Source organism: Fopius arisanus, unplaced genomic scaffold (genome assembly GCF_000806365.1).
Source record: "Fopius arisanus strain USDA-PBARC FA_bdor unplaced genomic scaffold, ASM80636v1 scaffold00045, whole genome shotgun sequence".
Lineage (NCBI taxonomy): Eukaryota > Metazoa > Arthropoda > Insecta > Hymenoptera > Braconidae > Fopius > Fopius arisanus.
Genome location: NW_011887784.1, coordinates 515,703 through 530,447, shown reverse-complemented (window position 1 = coordinate 530,447; position 14,745 = coordinate 515,703). Strand labels below are relative to the sequence as shown.

At 36.8% G+C, this 14,745-nt stretch overlaps 4 protein-coding genes across 7 annotated transcripts; 2 read left to right on the top strand and 2 right to left on the bottom strand.

Moving 5' to 3' along the window:
* The first annotated feature begins 43 nt into the window (after nucleotides 1-43).
* On the top strand, nucleotides 44-1,074 carry LOC105267206 (complex III assembly factor LYRM7). Its single transcript, XM_011305893.1, has 4 exons — nucleotides 44-179; nucleotides 308-380; nucleotides 545-615; nucleotides 863-1,074. The coding sequence occupies exons 1-4, from the start codon at nucleotides 156-158 to the stop codon at nucleotides 1,046-1,048; spliced, it is 354 nt and encodes a 117-aa protein (XP_011304195.1). The 5' UTR covers nucleotides 44-155; the 3' UTR covers nucleotides 1,049-1,074.
* Nucleotides 1,075-1,109: 35 nt separating this feature from the next.
* Nucleotides 1,110-7,878, bottom strand: LOC105267209 (glycerol-3-phosphate dehydrogenase [NAD(+)], cytoplasmic). Of its 3 annotated transcripts, none has more exons than XR_892239.1 (9): nucleotides 7,633-7,878; nucleotides 6,956-7,136; nucleotides 3,385-3,525; nucleotides 3,129-3,270; nucleotides 2,839-2,951; nucleotides 2,532-2,762; nucleotides 2,101-2,300; nucleotides 1,689-1,805; nucleotides 1,110-1,628 (listed from the first exon to the last, which is right to left on the bottom strand). XR_892239.1 is itself a non-coding variant. In XM_011305895.1 (8 exons), exons 1-8 carry the CDS (start codon nucleotides 7,671-7,673, stop codon nucleotides 1,607-1,609), a joined length of 1,071 nt encoding a protein of 356 aa, XP_011304197.1. In that variant the 5' UTR covers nucleotides 7,674-7,877; the 3' UTR covers nucleotides 1,110-1,606. The 3 variants fall into 3 exon arrangements, 1 of the variants encoding a protein (XP_011304197.1); XR_892240.1 differs by lacking the exon at nucleotides 7,633-7,878 and adding an exon at nucleotides 7,287-7,509; XM_011305895.1 differs by lacking the exon at nucleotides 1,689-1,805 and having other exon boundaries at nucleotides 7,633-7,877.
* LOC105267208 (peroxiredoxin-6) lies at nucleotides 4,180-6,566 on the top strand. The gene is made up of 5 exons (XM_011305894.1): nucleotides 4,180-4,374; nucleotides 4,958-5,114; nucleotides 5,534-5,751; nucleotides 6,085-6,160; nucleotides 6,229-6,566. Exons 1-5 carry the CDS (start codon nucleotides 4,292-4,294, stop codon nucleotides 6,355-6,357), a joined length of 663 nt encoding a protein of 220 aa, XP_011304196.1. The 5' UTR covers nucleotides 4,180-4,291; the 3' UTR covers nucleotides 6,358-6,566.
* Nucleotides 7,879-8,395: 517 nt separating the features above from the next.
* Nucleotides 8,396-13,209, bottom strand: Gpdh1 (Glycerol-3-phosphate dehydrogenase 1). Of its 2 annotated transcripts, XM_011305891.1 has the most exons (8): nucleotides 13,062-13,209; nucleotides 11,806-11,983; nucleotides 10,942-11,082; nucleotides 10,658-10,799; nucleotides 10,140-10,252; nucleotides 9,644-9,874; nucleotides 9,365-9,564; nucleotides 8,396-8,687 (listed from the first exon to the last, which is right to left on the bottom strand). In XM_011305891.1, exons 1-8 carry the CDS (start codon nucleotides 13,103-13,105, stop codon nucleotides 8,648-8,650), a joined length of 1,089 nt encoding a protein of 362 aa, XP_011304193.1. In that variant the 5' UTR covers nucleotides 13,106-13,209; the 3' UTR covers nucleotides 8,396-8,647. The 2 variants fall into 2 exon arrangements, with proteins under 2 accessions (XP_011304193.1, XP_011304194.1); XM_011305892.1 differs by lacking the exon at nucleotides 8,396-8,687 and having other exon boundaries at nucleotides 8,790-9,564.
* Between the last annotated feature and the right edge of the window lie 1,536 nt (nucleotides 13,210-14,745).

Genomic DNA, 14,745 nt, shown 5'->3' with positions numbered 1-14,745 from the left:
GGCAAATGTGGGGTTTGACTTCTAAATTCCCGTTCTCTTTACCTGCGCACGCGCGATACTTTGAGGTTCTGTTTTTGCTCGGGACTCCCAGTTTTCTGAGAAATTATTTAAAGGATGCATTAAACATTGCAGATAATTTTTAAAATAATAGAGAAATGAGTGTAGAACTTCGGAGGGAGGTAATGAGCATTCAACAATGTTAATTTATTTTTTTTTTTGGGTCTGTGTCAACTGCGTCTTAGTCATCTGTATTTTTGAGTATTTATAAGTTTCTGGAGAGAAATATTCGAATTTCATTTGGTTTCAGGTACTCAAAGTATTCAAGAAACTTCACAGGACGAGATTGTCGACGTTCGAGGGCGATCAGAAAGCCTTGCATCGTAAGAGGATTTATTCAGTCAGTCATTAATCGCACAAGTACTCGTAGACAATTCAATTTCACTCGTAATCATTTTTTCAATCTTGTGAATATTTTTCCCTTCTCAGGTCAAAACGTACTGATTAATTTTCCTGGTTTAGTACATATCATTTTTTTAATTTTCAGTGACTAGACAGAGAATCAATGAGGAGTACCGGAAATACAGAAATGTCACAAATCAGGAAACTATAGTCGAGGTAAAAAATATGATTCAAAAATGATCTAGCCAAAAAATATAAAATCACTGGAAACAATTCGATTGAGTCAATGAATTATTGAAATTACAAAAATTTACATAAATGAACAAATATTCTATTTTATTGATAAATTGGTTATTTATTCAATTGAAAGGGTCAATTAGTTAATTTTATTTTATTTGCTTTGGCTTAAAAATCATGACACTTTCCTCTGATATTATTTCTTTACCATTATTTTTGTTTCTAGCTGAATAAATTGGCTCAAGACGTGGACCACGAGATCCGGACGACAGTAGTTCAAGCAATGGAGAAGAAGCCCGGCACATACGAGTTGAAAATTCGGGAAGAACATTTAATCGATAATTTCCCACTTCCAGGAACTCCTTTGCCCAACCCAGGAAGCCCATGTGGAAGGACGAAAATAGAGACATGATTGCGCACTTAGTAAATTACTTTATTCTTAGAGTAAACACATAAAATAAAATAGAACGATCTCTAATAGCAATAATCCTTATTTATTTATCATTATGTACAATTGTTCCTCTTATTTCTCTTCTTTTATTTACCTATTTACAATTGTGTAGCGAAGTACCTCGAATTTAAATTTTTTTTCAATCTCTCCAATTTGAAATTATTCTCAATTTTTCATTTTACCTCCACAACTATTGGTTTGCAGTGGAAATATTGCATAATTCCTCCTAAAATCCATATAGCCGAAGAGATGAAAAGCAAGTTGATTGCTGCTCAGTCGAGTTTACATTTCAAAGAGATAGCGAGATTCCTGGAAAGATCTGTGCAAATCTCAGTCCACTCCAAAAAAAAGTTCTTGCAGAAATTTAGCTATCTTTATCAGACTCTGAGAGATTTCTCGAGATTACTATTAACTAAACCGAGTTGTTAGATTTTTGCTCTTCGCTATTTAATTATCTCTACCTAGTGGTTTTAGATAGTTCTGAGCAGTGGGATTTAATTGATTCGATTATTTGGATTCTCAAGCTGCCGCCAAGTTAGCTCTGAAATTAAAGAAAAATCCGTATGCATTTGTATATCATTCCTGAAACATCTCTTCTTACCTCAGTTGCACTAATGGCCATGCAAGGTCCTATGCTAATTAATTTTGGAATTCAATTATGGGATTAATGGAGATTCCTCAAGGGGGTTAGAACACATACAGGTTTTTCGGCGCAAAACTGTTCCCGGTGAATAAAACATTAGTATAATAATCATCAATAATTACAGTTATTAATAACTGCAGCTACAGTAATTACTGAATTATTAGTCAAAAAGCTGCCTCTCAATCGAGTAATTTGGTGGTTTAGTTGAACATGTATCTACGGGACGATTCAAATTCATGATCGAGTGGAAAAAAAAATTATTTCGATGAAATACTTTTTTGCATTTATTCGTTCTACTTCGAGATATCATAATTTTGGTAGATTCAAAAACCACCAAACTATCTTGATATCAAAGTGCAAATGTACTGACTGGTGCTCAGGGTGATTGCGAATTTGATCAATCAGATCTGATCCTTTGAGCTCTTTACTGCAGATGCGGTGAACAGCTGTGAACAGGGGAAATTTATCAGTTAAATTCTTGGACTTCAGCATTCCATTCACTTCCTCAGCAGTCGCTGGACCCTGGAGCTTCTGACCCCCCAGGAGTTCATCCTCAAGCTCCTTGATAGTCTGGAAATAATTTCTCCAAATTAATTACTCATTCAAATTAATCCAGTAACGAACAACGAGTTTTCGAAGAATATCCTGGAGTCTATCAGAGATAACGAATTTTTTTGTAGGACTTTGTTCAAAAGTGGAATGAAAGCTGTAAAAAAAGATTCTACAAATATTTTGTTATCTCTCTTAGATTCAGAGATATTGCTCAAAAACTTGCAAAATTATTGGATAATGGAGTCTCACCTTTCCTGTTTTTACGAATTGCTCGCAAACTCGGCGATTCCTTCCACCGTAGCAAGTGGTGATGAGATCAGCTACTCCACAGCTTTCGAAGAAGGTCGACAGCTTCGATCCCCCGTAGAATGTGTCAACGAATTTAATCATTTCCATGAGCCCCAACCTGATTACAGCTGCTTTCGTGTTGTCCCCCAGGGAGAGACCATCCACGAAGCCAGCAGCACATGCCACAATATTCTAAAATTATAATCAATGCAATTAGTAATAATGATCGCAATTAGAGTAATTATTTCTATGAGCTTAGGGCAAATACCTTGAGAGCTCCGCAGACTTCCACTGCCTCCAGATCGTCCACCACCACAACTCTAAAATTTTGTGTTTGAATCATATCTCTGAGAAGAGGTGCCAGTCGCTTATCTTTGCAGCCTGAAAATAATTAAGAGTAAATAAAACTCTAATCAATTTCCACGGATCTGAGATAAGAGAAAACATTTCTCGTCAGCTCAATCAGTCGTCACTAATGCACCATATAAAAGACAAATAAAATATTTCAATGCTAAATTTAATAGAATTCCTTTCATTAAGAACAGGTGGAGTAATTACCGATAGTCGTTTCACAGAATTTTTCTTCTGCTACTTCGTTAGCGAGATTTGCTCCCATCAGAACATAACAGGGGATTTTCAAGTGTTCTGTGACAACTTTCGAGATCAGCTGAATGTTCTTTGGATCTGAGTTGTCGAAGCCCTGGGAAAACACAAATATGTTCAAATAAAAATTGCGAGAAAAAGAATTTCTTTGTAGATTTTCTTTTGAGAATTTTCACTCTTTTTCATGAATTTTAACTCGAGGGGTTTTTACTTTGATCAAAGAAAGCCCCACGGCATCGGGTTTAATTTTCCCAAGCATCGCAGCGGCCAATCCCCTGATGAACTGATGGGGAATCACGAAGATGAGAATGTCCGCCTCCTTGGCTGCCTCCACGACATCGGGAACGGCCACCTGGGAAAACGAATGGTCGATTGAGAGAGATTCTGTCATCAGCAATTGCAGAAGTCACGGCATTTGGCTAGTCTTCAATCTCCACAAGGTCAAGGCATCTCGAACGCGCTTCCGTGTCAATTCGACAGACGTGAGAGGATTGCATTAAATTAACTGAATAAATAATCAATTACACGTAATTCTATCCTCCAGATTTTCCATCGACGTTTTTTCCGACGCATTTTCCCGTGAAAAAACTATAACTATAACTATATCTTTATCTCAGATTTTATAAGTTTCTTTTTAATTTATTGCAATGGTTAAATAATGAAATGAAAAGGATTTAACTATTTAAAATCATTTAAGCCATTAAAGGAATTAAAGTAATTAAAGTAATTAAAGTAAGTAAAGTAATTAAAGAAATCAAAGTAATTGAAGTAATTAAATAAAAATAAATTCAATATTGAACTGCGCCAGACAAAATTCAATTTGAAAAATTGAAAAAGATGATGAGTTCGATGAAATTCCGATAGCAATTATGTCATAATGAATATTTTCGAGACAGATTTTCGGTGATTAAAATGTAATTCCGTCACTCGGGGACTTATCTACCAAAGAGGGGGAATTACAATTCCAGCCTGCATGTTTCATCAGAACGCACACAACTGACACTCGTTCTCCCTTAAATAGCTGGAACCAACCGCTTAGTAACAGTCTATCTTGGGTTGGGCATTCGCATAGTGAAGACATTCGCACTGTCAAGAGACAGTAAAGATTCATCAGAAAAATGAGACTGAATTCAATCGTTCCTAATTTTCAGGCTGAGACCACTCAGGGCCCCATCGACTTTTACGAGTGGCAAGGAAACTCGTGAGTAATTCCAATGCAATTTCAAATAAATATTTCTAATTCAAATAATTGTCAATTACTTCAGTAATCAGCAATACCAAGGACCGAAATTTTTTTGGGAGTGACAAATTACAGATTTATATTCAAATCCATAATTAAACTCCTGAAGATTTTGAAATTCTAAAAATAGAAATAAATTGTATAATTATAATTTCGTTGTGGGATTGAAATTTATCCATTATTATTATTTATTCATGATTATCCAGATGGGCAGAGGTTTTCTTCACATTCAAAGGAATTGATTTGGGTTTTTTTGAGTTTGTGTAAATATTCGAAAAATTTGTAGATGCTCGGGGGATGGGAAATTATTACGGTAGATTATCCACTTGGACTCCATGAATGGACCTAGTGATGGAATCATGTCTGGGAAGTGCATAAATTGCGCAAAAGTCCATTAAAATTGTCCTCGACTAAACTGGGCCAATACCGCATCGGCCTCTTGCCAATTCGTCTGACATTCACTCTCATTTTAAATTCACTGATGCACATCGACACTCTGTACTGGCATTGCCATTCGATTGGATAACGAATTTTTATTCAACAGGTGGGTAGTTATATTTTCGCACCCAGCAGATTTTACACCGGTCTGCACTACTGAGCTTGGTCGCATTGCTGTCCATCAGCCCGAGTTTCAAAAGAGGAATGTTAAACTCCTGGCACATTCGGTCGACAAGCTCAAGGATCACGTCGACTGGGTCAATGTGAGTCATCAAAATAACAACATCTATTACTAATTATCGAGTATCAATTAAATGAGCTGCATTGCAGAGATTTTTATGGATTCCCTGGCGATTCGGGGGATCTGCAGATTAGATGGAGATATATTTTTCCCAATTTTTCCCAATTTTTCCCAATTTTTCAAGATGAAATTCCAATTCAGCGATGAAATTCAAAAACTGAAATTTGATGGTCAAAATATAGATTTATCTCGAAGTGTATTGATTTTGAGAGGAAATGTCAAAAGAACTTTTTTGTAAAAAATTTAATCACCCGTGATAAAGTCCTCTACTGTTTCCACGAGTGATCGTTAGATCTCGAGATAAATTGATTATAATAAGATGAGAGGACTGGTAAATTTGAATCAGATTCATGAGATTATTATGAACTTTTTGGGGTGCAGGACATCAAGAACTACTGCCAGGACATCCCCGGGGCCTTTCCGTACCCCATCGTCGCCGATGACGATCGCTCGCTGGCAGTGAAACTCGATATGATCGACGAGCAATCGAAGGACGATCCTGAACATGCGATCACCGTTCGAGCCCTTTATGTGGTCAGCCCTGACCATCGTCTTCGTCTCAGTATGCAGTACCCCACGTCAACTGGTCGTAATGTCGAGTAAGTCTCAATAATAATAATCCAAATCTCAAATTAGCCCCACCACTCGATTTTTTTTATCGTCCCAGATTTAAATACCATTAATAATTTCAATGTTCGATTTCAAAATATCAAGTCAGTGTGAGAATAAATTATGTAATAAATTAATTACATAATTACATGAATTTAGTTTGAGAAGAATAAAATGAAAATCCAATTGCGAGTAAATTCCAATTAATTTTGTAGTCCCAATGAATTAAATGAAATAAACAAATTCTGCAACTCTGTTAATTTATCCCTGAATTCCGTAGAATTCGATTTTCAGTCTTAAAATTATCTTGTTGTTGATTACAGTGAAATTCTACGTGTAATTGACTCCTTGCAACTGGTAGATCGCAAGCCCCAAATTGCGACACCAGCAAATTGGGTGGTAAGTCTCGAAATTCGAAAAATAATTTCCAAAAGCTTCGATAAACCGTTAATCCTCCGATTTTTCAGCCCGGCGATAAAGTAATGATTCTGCCAACTGTCAAAGACGAGGACCTCGCTGCCCTGTTCCCCGGTGGTGTCGATAAAGTCGCCATGCCGTCAGGAAAAATCTACGTCCGCACAACAACCGATTACTAATTAATCCAAAAACACACCGTTATCATCATCCACATGTCAGGCTATTAACGAGGACATCGGGATCAAATATTTATCTCTCCCACCGACACCGAGGAAACTAATCACAAATTATCTTGCACGTTTGCACTCCATAATTATCGCACACTTTTTGTTACTCGATAAAAAACCAATGTATTGCGTGAGCTGAATAAAAAAAATTTTATTTCTCATCAGGTGTTTGGATTCACCCCTCTCATCCCATTTTCCCAGAAGTTCCATTAAAAATTCTGAATAAAAATTCGTTTTATTCCTATTTCAACAAAATTCTCTCTCAATTTATCTCTCTATTTTTTGCGATCTGCAAAATTAATCAATCATTAAATAAAGAAGATGAAGAAAAGAAGAAGTTTTTTATGAATAGATCTATTCGATTTATTAATATCGATTTTTTAATAAATTATTGGCGTTAGGAGAAAATATGAATGAACGTCTGTTCTTAATTAAAAACTTGATGAGATTATCCGATTATTTTTGGTAAATCGGGGGTAAATAAAAAATGTATTCGACTCATTTTTATCTTTTTTAATTGGAGTTTTCTCAATTTTGTTGTTGTACTTACGACATTTGCTGGTAATTTGTGCCCTGGGAGATATTTAACATTTTCGTGCTGTTCATTGATAATCTCCGTGAGTTTTTTCCCATTGATCATCTCCTCGTAAACGTACATCGTGACCTTTTCTTCGAATTTGTCATTGTGCTTGGCAGTGTTGGCCCCAACAATTTTGGCAATCGCCGAGCCCCTGAACAACAATTCCTCATTATTTCTCGTTACCGTAAACTCTCAGGACTCGATGCACTGATGATTCAAATGAAGTTGAGAGTAATTTTCGTTGAGTTAACTATCGACATATCTCCAAAATTACTGATTCTAGCAGAAAATATTAAAATACCTTTTCCATCCGGAATTTAATTAGCTACAAAAAAACTTTTGTGACGTTCCTGTCTTTGATCGATAGTTTCCGAGATAGATCGAAAAGAAGAACGTTAAATCCGCGTTTTGACACATATCCCTTCACTACTGAATTTAGACGGGTAATTGCAGATTAATTATACGTTTTACTATCTAGTAAATAGCGTGATCAAGAGATGATGATGTTTCGGTATCTCCTTGAGTGGTAAGATCACCTTGAAGCCACCGTTTATGTGAGAACATTGAATGGCGACAGGACGATGTGATTTGTTACCCCGAGACACGTCTCATGCATTCATTAGCGATTTAATGAGTTTCTTATTTACCAGTTTCCACTTCCAACGATGCAGACTCTCTTTTTACTCATGTTTGGAGTTAACAACTGGCGAACACGAAAGTCCTTGGATAATTGTGAAGAAGGGATTTTCGGGAGGTGTTAGAGAATTTTTTTGAATTGCTGAAAGTGATTTCTTCCTCGACTGCAGACAATTTCTTCCTCTTCTTGCACTACCGATTGATGTCTGGCTCACTTCAGGTTCACCATTGACCTCAGGAGCGATTTGTCGAGCGGATTTTGTTCTTTCTAGTCTTCATGCGCAAGTCTTGGAACATCTCCAAGGAAAAATTATGCCTCAGCCACCGGTGGGCGGGACAGGTATATTTAACGAGCCTATAGTAATTAAAAATGTCCACACATGTGATGATGTTGTGACATTGGCATATTAGATCGTGCCGGCATGCCTCAGGGTTCATTGACAAGGCCCTTTGTATTTTTAGGGGCTGAAGGTACTCTCCTTTTTTTTAATGTCTATCCAAATATTATATTATGTCATGAATGATGACAAGTAGGTCGTGAATATTTGATTGAAGAGACTAATTCGAAAAGATTTAGTGAATTTCGGGTTCAGTAGACATTAATTCGGACGGTATTCAATTTTTTCAGTGATTTTATTCAGAAATTAGATTTTTTTAAATCAATTTTCATTATTATTGACAAGTAAAATTTATTGCAGGCGAGCCCAATTGTTAATCAATAACAATTAATAAAATATCAAGACAATTTTCATGTCTTTCATAATTTCATTGCAATTTCAATTATTTATGTTATGTATTGTTATGCCTTAATTAAAATTAGTACTTGTTTTTTTTTTTATATTGAATGAACACATGTGTTTCAGTATAAATTCTCTTTTTGTTATTTCCTGCATCAATCCACGTATTATCGTGTTCTGGAATAATTTCATTAAAAATACTATTATCTTTGGAGTTTTAGTATTGATATGTTATAACAAAAATATATCTTCTCTGGATCGATCCTCAACAAATCTCCTCTTCGTGTCTTCAGAGGTGGCACTGGGGTGGGAGATTCTGGTCGCCATACCTAAGGATGAATGAAATGCGATAAAAAAATATGAATAAATCGGCATGAGGAATGATTAGAGCAAGCAGGAAAGACGTGCACGAGAGCAATTTCACTAGACGATTTCATTGATGGATCTTCGTAACATACTCGTATATTTATCTCCAATACATTCGTCAATCGATAACAGATCATTAACAATTCTTGACTCTCGTCTCACCGATTAGATTCCCAACGAAGTAGAATTTATCTAAATTTCTACAACTGGGGAAAAAAGCTTTCCACAATTGAGTATCTGAAAGAGTTGAGTTGACTAAAAATCTGTCTAGAAAAAATCTAGACTATTATTAAATATTTCCTGTCAATTCTAAAAAGAAAGCTTTCTTCAATTTTTCCTCGTCCACTCACCAAAACTCAACCAAAAAAAATTTCCATCCAGAATTGTCTCGCTAATATACATAATCTACAACCATACGTACATATTTACAGTAACAACTTCCAGTGGAGAAACAATACTTAGATTTAAGTTGAAAAAATTAAAAACAACAAAATTGTTGATGCAGTACGACGAGAATTAGAGGCAAGCAGAAAGTAAAAGAAGCATTCCTTCCTTTCCAGTAGCAGTTTGAGATTTTTTTGCGGGTATAAATCCCCTTCCTCCACCAGATCGACCCCAGTTTTCAATTTATTGAGCTTACATGTGTTCGGGATGGCTGCGAATGCAGTCGATGAGATCACTTGGCTTGAGTTCTCCAACGCAGATTCTGTGAATCGCTGTGAATAATGGAAATCTGCCCTCCATGCTCTTTATTTTGAGCATATAGTTGACTTCCTCCGCTGTGAAAGGTCCCTGGAGCTTCTGACCATTCAGCATCTCCTTCTCCAGCTCCTCGATTGTCTGTGCAAAATTATTTCGTCGTACGGATTTGTTTATTGTGATAATTAATTGCTCATGAACAATCGTAGAAATAGTTTACCTTTCCCGTCCTAACAAAAGCTTCAGAAACTTTTCTGTTTCTTCCGCCGTAGCACGTGGTGATTAAATCAGCGACGCCACAGCTCTCGAAGAAAGTACCCAGCTTTCCCCCAGGGAAGAACACATCGACGAATTTAATCATCTCCATAAGCCCAAGTCGAATAACAGCTGCTTTGGTGTTGTCTCCTAGATCAAGACCATCAACAAAGCCAGCCCCACATGCTACAATATTCTAAATAATGAAAATACACTAAAATTAATCGTCTCAATTACAGGATCATTCACAATCTTCATTAATGACATCATCTTCAGTTTACTCGTATAAATAATAATGATGAGTGTTTTATGATAAACTTCAAGAGTAGAAATAAAGCTTTTTAGATAAGTCGGTGTTTAATGAGCCTGAAAATCGACTCATATTATTTTTCCACTTGGCTAGTGATATGCATCGAGTCCCCATCGGTCACAGCAATTTAAGAAGATGATGGATAAATTACCTTCAGGGCTCCGCAGCACTCGACCGAATCCACGTCATCAACGACAACGACTCGGAAAAATGATGTCTGAATCATATCTCGCAGTACCGTACCAACGGCCTTGTCCTTGCAGCCTGAAACGTTCAAAGTATTAATTCGAGTAATCTACACTTTGGACGTGGCACCCGATGACTGGACGAAAAATAACGACCAGCTTTTTGATAAAATTAAAAATAGATCCCCCTGCCACTGAACTAATTTATCTCAATTTAATTAAAACAATAGAGTTAAAGTTCAATTAAAATCAAGAGGAATAGATATGTTATTATTGTTTCTGTTCTTTATTTAATGTGCAAATATTTTTATCGGGGGTATTTCTCGAAGAGGAAATTCGGAGAAGTTATTTTTTTTAAACGCGATCAGAACGATTTTTATGCTTCTTTTTTCCTGTTTGAAGAATATTGATTTATAGATTAAGTTTATCATTCCGCGTTTGATCGAGAGGGAAAATTGAATTGAGAGGGAATTCATGAATTTACCTATTGTTGTTTCACAGAACATCTCATCAGCGACTTCAGATGCCAAATTGGCCCCCATGAGGACAGCCATGGGTAAATTGAGCTCCGCAGCTATTATGTGGGAGATCAATTCAATGCCACCACCATCTTTTTTATCGAAACCCTGAGGAGACAAGAAATTCATGGGATAATGTATTTCAAGTATTTTGTAACTCTCATTTCATTTCAGGCGAATTCGTTAAGACAGATTTGGTTGGTAGAAATAATTGCTGGTCATTGTGGATTTTGTTGAATTAACAAATTACCTTAATGAGAGATAAACCAACAGCTGTTGGTTTTATTTTTCCCAGCAATGTGCTGCATATCCGGCGAATGAATTGATGGGGAACGACGAAGACTAGGATATCAGCATTAGCTGCTGCTTCCACAACGTCAGGGACTGCAACCTGAAATTTTATGTGATTGTCATGGAATTATTTGTGAGAGTTATGGGAAGTCATCACGCCATTCACGGTCCAAAGGGGAAAATTATAATTAATTAAATTAGTACTCAAAGGAAGTAATTACCAATTAAAAAGAGAAGGAATTGTAATTACAACGTTTTCGTTGCATCTAAATCAAACGTACTATTTCTGATTACATAATCAATTCAACAACATATTTTTTCCCCTTATCTACTCACTCGTGTTATCAGTTGGGCAGAACTATCACTATAAATATGAGGAGTTTTCGTACAACTGCTACACTTAATTATTTTGAAAAAAATACTGTCAAAATGAGCGCAACCGATTATTTTAGTTATTAATTTGCAATATATTTCCAAAAATCTCTGGGATTTTTGATCGATTTTTTCTCACTAAAAAAAAACAATCCCTCCAACATATTTGTCACAAAATTGGCATAAACAATTGTAATTATCCATTTTTCTCGGAATACGCTACAAATCAGCTATAATATTTTATTTTACGACTGATTTGTGTTTTTTTCGAGATAAAACAACGATCGTCATGGATTTTGCGCTGTTTATTCTGTTTGTAAATAGACGGAGTGTAGGAGGGTGAGAAAAATCGATGACAAATTACTGTAGACGTCGCGAGTAGAAGTCAAGGTCAACTTGCGCTCAAATAATGAAGGGCTGAAATTTTTTTTGGCTTCAAAGTCTTACTCACGACGTTCTCCGGAATTTTATGCCCTGGTAGATACTTGACGTTCTCGTGGCTCTCGTTGATGATTTCCGTGAGTTTTTTCCCTTCTATCATCTCCTCGTAGACATACATCGTCACTCGGTCCTCGAAATTCTCCAGATTTTTGGCATTTGCACCGATGATTTTCGCTATGGCTGAGCCCCTGCGAGAAAAAATCAGTTTATCATTTTTTTCATCTTGAAAAATTTTATAAGAAAGGGTCAAGGACAGCAGTAGAAAAGGGGAACGATTTCAGTTGCTTGAATGGAAATTTTGGGTTTTTTTTGTGAATGATTTTGATGGATTTTTTCTGGTAAAATGGATAAAAATTGGAGTGTCAGCACTGGAATTTTCCTGGGATTATTTTTTGAGTCCTTTTGTTGTTTTTGTTCGCCAATTTTTTCCCATTGTTTTCCTGAAGCCCCTGGGGTGGAAACTGCATTATGTGGCAATAATATTCGGAACATCAGCTAAATTTATAACTTCTTTCAACTTTACGTTGTCGACTTTAAAAATAAAACCGGATCATTACATAATAGCCTGTGGAACGAGTTTTCCTAAGATGATGAATTATTAATTGCTCAGTAATTCGGCGATGGAGAAACCCTAGACATTTCCGCAGTCCTCGTGGAAGAAATTAATGACCTGAGGCTTTCTCTGAGAAACTCAGTTGAATTTTCATTTCAAGAGGAATTCACTGGATTTTAATTGGAATTCCATTTAAATACTGCGGTCCTTGCCCAAATATAAAAAAATCAACAGGAATAAAAATAATCATTTATAACAATTCTATTCAAAACAAATGCGTATTTAAACAATTTCACTGGTTCTAGACAATTTTAACAATTTTAATTATAACGATTGCAAAAAATCGAGTTTTTTACCAAAAATTTCCATAAAATTATAAAATTTCAGTAAACGTCCACTAGAAATAGGAGAAAGTAACTATTTATTTTCTCTATGGATGTGAAAGTCAAGTTAATTCGTAAAAAAGTAAATTGAATGAAATAAAAAATAATCGATTTCTGACGTTTTATTTTTCGGACGAGGGATTAAAGTGGAAAGGTCAGGGACATGTTGACCCACGTGAAGACAAAAACCTAAAATTTCCCCCGGAAGTGTACCACATGACACCCCAAAGCCGCAGTTAATTCACCCCTAGAACAATTCCTGGAAATTTTTCACCACCTGGCATTTCCACTCCAAGACAAAACCCGAGGACTCGTCTTATTAAAACTCACCAGTTTCCAGAGCCAATGATGCAGACCTGGTATTTGGTCGCCATTATTGTTGATAAGCGAATTAATTAATGCGAATATACCCGGAGACTCGTCGTCGAGGAAAAGGCAATCCGGTCGATTTCGAGGGTGACGAGCGACTGGAGCAGCGAATAAACGAAAGTATATATATATCATCGCCAGTTACTACATAGGGTCCCTATGGCCCCATTTTTACTAGACGGATCCCTCCAGGTTGAGGTATTTTATCTTCATCCGCTGATTTTTATAAATTTAATACTAACTTCAAACTCCGTGCACTATCTTCTGTCATTTGTAAACAATAAAAGAGATGAGTTTAATTGTCTGTTTGATTACTTGTTCAAATCAATTCTGAAACAGTTAGTACATAGATATAAATATTCTCCTTGGATTATAATTCCAGAGATCGCGTTGGCTCAATTAGTTAATTCGAAATTCCCGCGGCTAGGCTTTGTTCTAGGGTTTTTCCATCCAAGATGGGACAAGTTCTCTCAGGCGGCACGAGACAGCGCGGCGGTCACTATCACCTTCCCCTCATCTCCATGTCATCCCCACTCTGCAGCTGTTCAGCACTGGTGGGACTATTTAAAAAATGGTCATTTTAAATAGCAGGAAAAAAAGGAAAATATGGCCTTGGTTTATGGGATGTGTGGTATCTACATGACCTCAAAGTTTAAAGAAAAAATAGAATAAACTATAGAAGCATTACCCAGTCTCCAAAACTCAGGCAATAACAATGAATAAATTGATTCCTCTTATTTTTTATTAAAAAATAACAGCGACTTACAGCGGATGCAGCAGTTTTCGCCGACGAACTGGCACTCGAGCTGACGGGAGTAGAAAACAGAACGTAATTCGATGTATCTGATACTCCCATTCCCGTTTCAGAAATCCAATCGAAGTGTTTTTGATGGTCAAGATCAAAATCCACACGTTAAATTCTCTTCAATCAATTATTTTTCACTGACTATTGGATTTTACGTGATTGCACTGTTTTTTTTAAGAGAGAATTATTTATTAGGTTAAGAATTTTCGCAATTATCGTAGCTCGTCAAACTGAGACTGCCCGCGGTGTTCTGTACGCATGGACGGTGTGCGTGCGTATGCAGGGAGTATCGCCTGGCGACCCCCACTCGAGCGGTCTTCTGTGCGCATGCAGGGTGTTCTGTGCGCATGCGGGGTGCTCTGTGCGCATGCGGGGAGTATCGCCGGGGGGCCCCCCACTCGAGCGCTACCTCCAAAGCCCTGCCATTTTCGAGTGGGGAGTCAGTCGTTCCGCGACCCGCGCGTGGAACGGTCGGCCGCGCGTCGCGTAGTTAAAATTCGTTAACATCGGGGTCCTAGTGAGCGCAAAAGACAAGCGCCTCCTGTGAACATTGAAAATACAAAGTGCGGGACTCAGTGCAAGTGATTTTGTGAAGTGTTTAGTGTGTGTTTAGATACGGACTAAAGTGACAGTGCGAATTAGATTCGAAGGATTACTTTTCTCATTCATTTTATTTTGAATGATTAAAAATATTGTTTGATCTTTGATATTATTTTATTGATCTTTGTGGATTTTGAGTTGATAAAACATTCTTGGTTGTGTGGTGAGTGATTAGTGAACTTTTGAACTGTCTGCTGTCTTTGAAAATGCTGGTGCTGCCAAGCCGACTTCAACCTTTGG

What these genes read in the sequence shown, in the direction of transcription:
- LOC105267206 (XM_011305893.1), top strand. Translation starts at nt 156, where the DNA reads ATGAGTGTAGAACTTCGGAGGGAG. An exon ending in GTGTAGAACTTCGGAGGGAG is followed by an intron (nt 180 to 307) that starts GTAATGAGCATT and finishes ATTTGGTTTCAG; the next exon opens with GTACTCAAAGTATTCAAGAA. An exon ending in CGATCAGAAAGCCTTGCATC is followed by an intron (nt 381 to 544) that starts GTAAGAGGATTT and finishes TTTAATTTTCAG; the next exon opens with TGACTAGACAGAGAATCAAT.
- LOC105267208 (XM_011305894.1), top strand. Translation starts at nt 4,292, where the DNA reads ATGAGACTGAATTCAATCGTTCCTAATTTTCAGGCTGAGACCACTCAG. An exon ending in TCAACTGGTCGTAATGTCGA is followed by an intron (nt 5,752 to 6,084) that starts GTAAGTCTCAAT and finishes TGTTGATTACAG; the next exon opens with TGAAATTCTACGTGTAATTG. An exon ending in CGACACCAGCAAATTGGGTG is followed by an intron (nt 6,161 to 6,228) that starts GTAAGTCTCGAA and finishes CCGATTTTTCAG; the next exon opens with CCCGGCGATAAAGTAATGAT.
- LOC105267209 (XM_011305895.1), bottom strand. Translation starts at nt 7,673, where the DNA reads ATGAGTAAAAAGAGAGTCTGCATCGTTGGAAGTGGAAACTG. An exon ending in TGGGGCTTTCTTTGATCAAA is followed by an intron (nt 3,271 to 3,384) that starts GTAAAAACCCCT and finishes GTGTTTTCCCAG; the next exon opens with GGCTTCGACAACTCAGATCC. An exon ending in AAGTCTGCGGAGCTCTCAAG is followed by an intron (nt 2,763 to 2,838) that starts GTATTTGCCCTA and finishes TTATAATTTTAG; the next exon opens with AATATTGTGGCATGTGCTGC.
- Gpdh1 (XM_011305891.1), bottom strand. Translation starts at nt 13,105, where the DNA reads ATGGCGACCAAATACCAGGTCTGCATCATTGGCTCTGGAAACTG. An exon ending in AGTGCTGCGGAGCCCTGAAG is followed by an intron (nt 9,875 to 10,139) that starts GTAATTTATCCA and finishes TTCATTATTTAG; the next exon opens with AATATTGTAGCATGTGGGGC. An exon ending in CGCAGCCATCCCGAACACAT is followed by an intron (nt 8,688 to 9,364) that starts GTAAGCTCAATA and finishes ATTCATCCTTAG; the next exon opens with GTATGGCGACCAGAATCTCC.